The following is a 9,511-nucleotide window of genomic DNA, read 5'->3' as shown; positions in this document are numbered from 1 at the left end:
AGAAGCAGCCAAGCAGTAAAGATTGGAAAAAGAGGTCACTAGTGCACAACCCTGATATGAACAACAAATGAAAGAAAACCCATAAAAGAAGGGTGGGTATAGAATATGAGAGAGAGAGAAAGAAAGTAGATGATAAAAAAATTAGATGATACTAAAAAACAACCCTAAGATAAGAAATAAGTAAAGATGTTCCCTCTCACCAATTCTTTTCAACAAGGAACTGAAAGTTCTAGCTAATTCAATAAGACAATAAAATTAACGAAATGTGTACTGATTGGGAAAGAAGAAAAGAAAACTGTCTTTGCATATGACATAATCATCTGATTAGAAGATCCATACTTATCCTCAAAGAAACTGCTAGAACTTATAAGCAGTTATAGCATGGTTATGGGATACAGGGTTAATGTACAACAGCCAATTACTTTCCTACATAAATAAGTGGAATTTGCAATTAAAAACACAATACCATGTATATTAAAATTCCCAAGAATGAAATACTTAGGTACTAATGTTACAAAATATGTACAAGATCTTTTTGAGATAAATGATAAAATTTTGATGAAAAAATAAAAGAACTAAATAAATGGAGAGATGTTCTATGTTCATTGATAGAATGACTCAATATCATTAAGTCAGTTTTTCCAAAATTGATTTATAAATATGTTGTAATCTAGGCTATTTAACAACACTTTATCCTCTCTTTCTAAAGTACCTGAAACCCCTTCAATACAGCATGGTTTTTAACGTAACTTTACCTTTACCCAGGCCTGTTTTGAGCCTGGAGGAGAATTCCAGAAGCAGAATTCAATAGTCCCACCCCGGAAAAATGCCAAACCTAGCTGGCTCCAGTCACACTGGCTACATTCAGTTACTCGAACACCTCAAGGTGCCTGTTTCTCACATGAAGGTCTCTGCACGTGCCGATCCCTACGCCTGGGATGTTCTTTCTTCTGCCCAGACCCCTCTCTATGCCCTCAACACAACCCTCTCCCCACACTCAATTCAAAAGTCAGCTTCTCAGAAACATATTCAGGTCATCACCCTTTCACTTTTCCTTATCACATAACATTGCATATTTCCTCCTCCGCCCTAGCACAAGCAGAATCATTTATTGTTTACTTGTTTATTATCTATCCCTCCCTAATAAATGGTAAGCTTCATAAAGTCAGAGATCAAATGAGTTTTGTAAATTACTTTATACCCAGGGCCTGCCCCACAATAGGCACACAAATATTTGCGTAGTTTGTCCAATTGATTAATTAATTAAGCAAATGAAAACATGATATGATCAATGGTGGCACACTCCCAAAACACTGTGGGAAGCTCTTTCTGCCCAGAGGCTCTGAGTCTGGCCATGGAGCACAATCTATGCCTCTCATCCTGGCTGTGAGACAAGATGCTTGAGGATGTCACTCGTCTGCTCATTTCTCTGAAAAAGTTCAACCCTTGATCATGACCCCATTTTACAAATAGACCTTTCCTATAATAAAAGGATGCCCCAGTCACATGCACATTAACTGTTGTAGCCCCCAGGGTAGTATTTTCTCACAGTAAATTAATAAATCAGCATTGCGCTATGATTTGGCATCCCGTATAAGCTGTCTTCAGCGAGAAATATGAGGAAAACACCAGCACAATATTTGATAACTGGCTACTGCTTTATCAATTAAAAAATTGGCATTTTGACATTTAAAAAAAGTAAAAGCCTGTGCATTTTATATTTATAAAAAAACTAAAAAGACTTAAGATTTATGAGTCATAAGTGTTAGATGACAGAGCGTATTTGGGCAATATATATATAAAACCTGTAAAATGTACGTACCACTTAACCCAGAAATTCCCAGTAAGGGAAATTTATCCTAATAATCATAAATTAATGCAAAAATGTAGCCACAAGAATGTTCACTGTAGTACTGTTTACAGTATAAACTGAAAACTTAAATATCCAATATTGTAGGACTGATTAGATAATTTATGGTAATTCCTATTAAGAAATTCTATGCAGCTTTCCGAAATGTCTTGTTGAGTGGACTAATTAACAACATGGAGAAATGTTCATCATATTCTAAAAGCGAAAGAACTGTGTTGTGAATCAATACTCCAAAACGTTTTACCTACAGTTTTTGCTGGGTGGGAAATGTCTTGTTGAGTGGACTAATTAACAACATGGAGAAATGTTCATCATATTCTAAAAACGAAAGAACTGTGTTGTGAATCAATACTCCAAAACGTTTTACCTACAGTTTTTGCTGGGTGGTGGGGTCATGATGATTTTTATCTTCTTAGAGAAAATATATAAAATACGGAAAAAACTAAGGATTAGATTAGGTATCACTCATGTAAATATATTTTGAAAAACGTTTATCTAAAAATAAATTTTAACCAGTTAAAAAATACAAATACTACACAATTCCACTTACATGGGGTACCTGAAGTAGTCAAATTCATAGAGACACAGAACACAATGGTGGTTGCCAGGGGCTGGAGGGAGAGGTGAATGGAGGGTTGTTTATGGGTACAGAGTTTCAGTTTTGCAAGATGAAGAGAGTTCCAGAGATGGAAGGTGGAGATAGGAGTGCAACAGTGTGAATGTACTTAATGCCACTGAACTGTACACTTAAAAATGATTAAGATGGTAAATCTTGTCGTGTATATTTCACAATTTAAAAAAAAAAAAACTAAAAAAGGGCCGGCCCCGTGGCTCTCTCGGGAGAGTGCAGCACTGGTAGTGTGGAGGCCACGGGTTCGTATCCTAAATAGGGATGGGGGGTGTGCTCACTGGCTGAGCGTGGTGCAGACGACACCATGCCGAGGGTTACGACTCCCTTACCGGTCAGAAAGAAAAAAAAAAAAAGAGGTTAAAAAAAAACTTTAAAAAATTTAAATCAGTAAATAGTAAGAACAGCTGGGTCTACAGGAGTCTCAGTAATCAGGATTTTCAAGACACAGAAGCACACAGCCTGCATTTGACTGTGGACCACATGGCATCGGCCCACCAGCACTGGAAAGCACATTGGGATGAGCAGGCATTCGTCCTGCTTCCTGGATCTGGGGGCTGGCCATGATGCTTCCTGGCCCACCGAAGGCAGACAGACACTCACCAGTCTGGACCTTCTTGCATGGCCTGGAGTTTTCCTTCTCTCTTGCCATTGTCCCTCAGCTTGACTCTCAGATGAAGCAACTGAGTTGACTATACCAGAAGCACAGCTTCCCCTAGAGCCTCGGCAAAGACTGCAGGGGACAGGTGGGCCCAAAAAAGATTTGAGGCTACATTTTCCATGGGTCACAGTTTCAGGGATTTGCCCCCAAAGTCCTTCAGCAACTAGGAGATGGAGCCAAAGAAAGGAATCCCACCTTAAAGTCAAGACAATTCACTTCTCTAGAGGAGAGAACTAGATTCAGCAAATAAAAGTCCCCTGTGTTCAACAAACACCCAGCACTCTGCAACTGAGAAAGGGGTGATGCCTGGTTCCTGGTGGTGGACCTGAGAGCCCCAAGGCTGCAGACCTGTGGCCCAAGAGCTGGACTTGGTCTGAAGATGTGTTTGGATTGGCTCACACAATGTTGGCACACCCAGCACTCTGCAACTGAGAAAGGGGTGATGCCTGGTTCCTGGTGGTGGACCTGAGAGCCCCAAGGCTGCAGATCTGTGGCCCAAGAGCTGGACTTGGTCTGAAGATGTGTTTGGATTGGCTCACACAATGTTGGCCTGCACAGTGTTTGCAAATTTTCTAAATTAGTTGCCAACATTTTAAAAAAACAAAAAAACAAAAAACAAAAAAGAAGCTGGTTGCCAACATTTAAAAATCAAGGTATTTCTACCTAAAAAGAGATTTCTTCCAGTTGTCTTGGGGAAAAAAAATGGAAGCTCTTAGCCACACTGGGTTTCCACTCTATGTGACAACTGGCTGGAAGTGAGCAGTGGCTACTCCCTTAGATGAGCTCTGCCCCTAACCCAGTCCACCTCAGCCATTTACCTGCCTGGCCTTGCTGTTCCCTGGCCTGTAGCCACTCAACTGGACTGGGAAGTGCTTGTGAGGACCATGCAGTACCTGCCATGATGCTATCTGGACTCCCTGTAAGGGCTCGGATACTCCGTGACTATTGGCCAGTTTATAATGCAGCAGCTCCAAACAGTGCACCTTAATGACGGTCAAGACATGTCTGGGCTGGGGGTTTACTCCTGAGCCCCAACCCAGCCAGAATGCAGCACTATGTCTTCCCACCACATTTCCATGACCCATCAAGATGCAATATCCTGCCTGCTCTCTTCATTGAAAATTTTAAAAAGAAAGCCATGCTCTTGAGAATGGATCAATGGTCATGATGCCTCATGCCCTGACTCCAGCAGAAGTCAACTTTCGATGCTTTAGGGAAAGGAGTCAAAGACACGTAGCACCCCATGGTGCAGTGGTTCTGCTCCGATTACCACAGCTGAAGAACAGGGAAGCACCTAGCTGTTAACGCTGCTTACTGCCATTGCAACAGTAGAAGGATGCTGGATGTTGAGTTTAAATATCTAAAAAGATCACATGTGCAGGGAAAGGAAAGTTTTACAAGTCCTCCAGGGTTATCAGGGTCAAGGGAAGATCAAGACCAGTGCTTTCCTTACCTGCTGTAGGCACACTAACGTTATATTGAGGTAAAATAAATAGGAAGGCAGTCTTGGCTGTGACCTGTAAAACAAAGGGAAAAAGTTCCAGTTTAACTTCTTGGCCTCATAAAAAGAAGTAAGTGGAGCCTGCTACCAGCCCCCAGGGCCCACCCTTTTTACATCTCAAACCCACAGACCTATCAGATGAACAGTTTTACCTAATGCAGAGTTAGCAACAGTTTTGTTCCATTTTTCTTTAACAACATCCCTCCCAATACCTGCACTAAAAACAAACAAAACCACCCTGGGTCCCAGATGGTATCTAGACTTATACTCACTGCAGATGGAATGATACAAGCTGAGCTTGGCAGGCTGAGAGCTTGAGAGAAGGGTACAAATCTGTCTGCCACTCATTCATTCACTGATTCATTCATTGAAGAATTTATCAAGTTAGTTCTGCATGCCCAGCATTGTGGAAGACGGAAACTAATAGAAGATGAGGTCACAGGCTTCAAGAAGCTTAGGATATAGCTGGGGTTTCCCCAGCACTTCAGTTGCCTGCACATTGGCCAGCAGCCCTGAAAGTCTAAACCTGAGCTTCAGAAACAGAGAATTCCAGCTGCTAATTTCACATCTCATCTACCCTACTGTTGGGCATGGGGCAAGACACAACACCCCACACTGTCAGTTTATTTCAAAAGCTGCCTTTAAAATCTTAGTTGTGCTGCGGAAAAAAAACTGGTTGTCACCTGGTTATTAATGGCCAAATCAATATACTGTGACAGTTTAGCCAGCGAGGGAGATATGAAATGTGGGTATTTGAAGCCTGGACTCAAGACTCGACTGCCTGGGTTCACATGCTGGCTCTGCCATTTGCTAGCCATGTAACCATGAACAAGCATTCTGACACCCAAGCCTCAGGTTCCTTGCCCATAAAATCAGCGATATTTCTAGTACTGCAACTGGTCTAGGTACTACAGGTGGGGTGGTACTGGCCCAGATGTTAGTGCTGTTTAAAGCTCCCCAGATGTTTCTGATGGGCAGCTGAAGCTTCCATCCACACTGCTGTGAGATATGCACCAAGGCCAGGTGAGGAGGCCGCCTCTGCACACACCTCACCCCAAAGGGTTACGGTTCTCCTCCAAGCACAGAGGTTTGAAGGATGTATGCGTTGGGGGGAGTGCAGAGGGGGCAAAGACATTGGGCCGTGGCAAAACTGGCATGCACGTGAGTGAGTGATGCTTTACAGACACCCCCCCGAGTCATGTGGACTCCTGACACACCAGTGAGAAGCTACTGTCCTTGGCCTACTCTGCAGAGACAACCCTCTCCTTTAAAGAGCAAAACTCTACCGGTCAACAAGACCTGTTACTCTGTCAAAGGGTGTCACTCAGTCTGTACGTCACGATGCACAACCAGCCTTCTCTTGTACTTGTGCTGTTGCCCTAGACATGTTCTATCAAGCTCACAGGGAAAAACCCAAATGAGATTAGGCATGAGAAGGAGCTCTGGAAAACACAAAGCCCTATCCAAATGTACAGCTCTTCCCTAATCCCCACCATAAAACTTCCCATTTTGTATCCTTCTTCTCCTATACCCTCCCAGGTATCTAGGACCCTGATTAAGGCAAAAATACTAGATTCCAGTATTTTTTCATCCCTACCCTCTGGTAGCGACAGCAGAAACCATTCTAAAATGTACATCTTTCTTTGTAAGCAGCTAGGCTTGCTCCCACTTTACCATATCTCGGCAAGGGGGTATTGGTTTCCTCGTTTTATAGATGAAGCTAAACTTGGGGCATGGAAAGGTAAAGTGGCCTCCTGAGACCTCACAACTACACAAGTAGAAAAGGCAACATTCAAGTTGATTTTTAAAAAACTTACTCCAAGAACAAATTTAGGATACACACAATATGGCACATAAAACAGAATAACGTAAAAGGGGAGAGAATAAAACACACACACACACACACACAAAAACATATCGAAGGCAAACAGGAGCAAGAAATAGGGCTGACTGACCCACAAAACTGCACTCCAGGAAGTCCTACTGAGTGGCTACAGATAGCCAGAAATTTGGCCATAAGCTTTTTCACAGTCATCTGAGGAAGGAGTGATCAGTTCCTGGATTCAACACATCCATTAATTAAAAAAAAGAAAAGCACTAGCCAAAAAGAGCAACCCTACTTCTCCAGCATAAAAACCCCTCTCTGTGCCTTAAAAGGTCCTTTGGCATGCCAAATCTTACCCCATAAACCTCTCCCAACCTCAGACCAGGGACAGAAACAATTAACAAGCCCCTCTCTGCACTGATAACTGGGCACCAAAGATAAAAGAGAACTGCCATGAAAGCAGTCTTGTCGCTTCCCTTTAGGTATTAAATCCTTCAGTTTTCTTGGCAGACACTTGGAAGGGGCAGTGTAAGGCAGACCAGCCAGCAGGCACAGAAGCAGCTCTGCCCCAAACTGCTGCTGTCCCATGAAGACCACCACTCCCGCTTAAGGGACCGAAACACAGAGTAGCACATGTTCCACGACGGACAGCAAGAACACTCATTTTCGTTTCCTTAGAAGAACAGGTGAAAGCCAAATGAGGTGTCCTGCTGAGGGTGGGAAATGAGGCCCTTAAAACTTCCCTCTTTCCCCAGCTGAGCCTATTCTCAGGGAGCCGAATGGTCTCTACTCAGTCTCTCCCCAAATTGATTTTGCATCTTTCTGCTGAGGCAGTGAATAGGAAAATTTCAGTCAGACAGGAAAACACTGGAAAGTTACACCCAACTGTTGGGGAAGGGTTTTTTTTTAAAAAAAAATAAGAGTCTTTTAGCCTTCCTTTTCCTGGAGGCTTGCACCCCGAGATTCTGGTTCATGAGTGCCCCCAAGTCTCTGGTCACCTGCATGCACAATGCACGTGGCGGGGACACGATGTATGCGGGTTTGTAGCTCTTCCATCACTAATAAAAGGCAGATACGACTGAAACAAAGACGCTTTTCACTCTAGCCGTCTGAAAAATTTCCATTTTGGATGACCAGCGCCTGAAACATAGGGGACAGAGTTCTGACAGTACCTTTCTGTGTGGCTTTCAGCAACGCCTAGAGATTCTGGTTTTCTCACCTGAAAAACTGCCTTGATATGAGAATCAGGCAAAGCTAAACAAACATGCATATAACAGATTCTCTACAGGACTGTGATCACAATGCTGAATAGACTCACTATTAGCCGTCACGATTGCAGTTCTACATGAGATTAAAAGATGACATTGTATATGTATGAGCAAAACTTGCAATCGGAATAGCCATGACAACATTTTATTTCTTGCTTTACTATACTCATTGGTTCAAAAGTCTAAACTTTATATTGGGATAAAGACGAATTTAGAAAGGGTCACTTAAAAAGTTTTTAAAATCTTGGAAACTGGGCTCTCTAAAAAAAGTCCATATGAAGCTCAAACTTGCCATGCTGTACACCCCCAATTTGGGAAGGTAATCAAGTACTGAAAAACAGAAGGTCACCTAGGGACAGCCCTTCCCCACTTCCTTTATATCCACAACTGAATTATTAACGTTAAGAAGCTGCTAGATTGAACTTGACCCACTATGTGCCCTACAGATAGCCTTATATAAAACATGTGCATTTGTATGAAATAAATGCATTCATTGTCTGAAAACCTTAAATATACATACCCTTACCCTGCCCCCAAAAGAGCCTGGATAGATATTTCTAATCCTCATTCCTAGATTATATACCTTATTCTCCTTCACACACCCCCCACTGCCCAAATAGTCTGTCCCCTTTTTTGGATAGCACAGCATATTCATAAACCATTCCTCATGGAAGCTAAAAACCAAATAAAAAAATATCAGCAATTTTAAAACATATTTCTCCTGCATCACATAGCAGTTTAGATGACTGGTTGGGTGTGGATGTTAGGAAAACACACACACGATTCAGGACAAAATATGTTTACTTTTGGCCAAAAGCCAAATATCAGACGTAATATTGTCTTTAAAATAAAAATCAACACAGAAAAAAGGAAGGGTTGTAAAGTATAGAATTTTAGGCTATGAGTGATTTTTTTGGAGAGTTAAGATTAGGTAACAGTTCAGACTTGATGGCAGAAAAGGAACCACTGAACGAATATATCACAGTGTCCTTCTAAGTGTGGTTTTTAAAGACACTTTAGGCAGGAAGCACAGAGAGAGGGTAATTCTAATTATTACAGATGTGTCTACAACAGCCAGCCAATCACTAATCCTCAGCAAGCATCAAAGTGCGTGCCAGGGAGAATCATCGCCAAGGAACTTCTGGCATTTCCTGGTATGCAGGGAAATAAAAGAATTACTCAAGCACTCCAAAGACTCAGGGTAGCTGGACCAGGCGGGAACCAGGTGCATTTGCCTTTATTTGCCTGTTTATGCTTAGGGAGTCTGCAGACGGTGACCTACTGTGACCATTTTCAATTATTTTCTACCACCTGGAAAGTTCCCTGATCAAAACATCAGCAGGTCAACCCTGCATTCTGACTGAAGAGCCAGGCATGTGGACTAGAGTTTGCTAGGAAAATAAACCCCAAGTTCACAGGCAAAGTGAAGCCATCTCCAGAGGCCCGTAAACCAGGCCTGTCACAGATTATCACAGGAAGCCTTCACATTCCTCCAGTACCTGTGTTGGGGCATAGTACCTCCCCAGGGTGTCCATCTCCACTCATGCTTAAACTGAATGAACTGGGGCTGGACAACAAATGTGCCAGTTTTTTTAAATGTCAGATGTGTGCTCAATGCTGTCCCAGTTTCCACACTCCCCAACTTCACTGAGGGGTGTGTCGGTGAAAGAGACTAAATGATGGGCCTCCTGGAGTTGGCCATGGTACCATTCCAGCAGCTTTAGCAGTGGTGGTCAGGCCAGACGCTCTATATGTGCG

At 42.6% G+C, this 9,511-nt stretch overlaps 1 protein-coding gene across 1 annotated transcript in view; it reads right to left on the bottom strand.

Moving 5' to 3' along the window:
- The window catches only part of TRAM2 (translocation associated membrane protein 2), a 69,616-nt gene that overhangs the window by 26,895 nt on the left and 33,210 nt on the right, over positions 1 to 9,511 (bottom strand). The window contains exon 2 of the mRNA XM_008594068.1: positions 4,613 to 4,676. Coding sequence (XP_008592290.1) covers positions 4,613 to 4,676 — 64 coding nt within the window. The remainder of the gene's footprint in view (positions 1 to 4,612; positions 4,677 to 9,511) is intronic.

Source organism: Galeopterus variegatus, unplaced genomic scaffold (genome assembly GCF_000696425.1).
Source record: "Galeopterus variegatus unplaced genomic scaffold, G_variegatus-3.0.2 Scaffold13, whole genome shotgun sequence".
Classification (NCBI taxonomy): Eukaryota; Metazoa; Chordata; class Mammalia; order Dermoptera; family Cynocephalidae; genus Galeopterus; species Galeopterus variegatus.
This window is presented reverse-complemented; position numbering and strand designations above follow the sequence as displayed.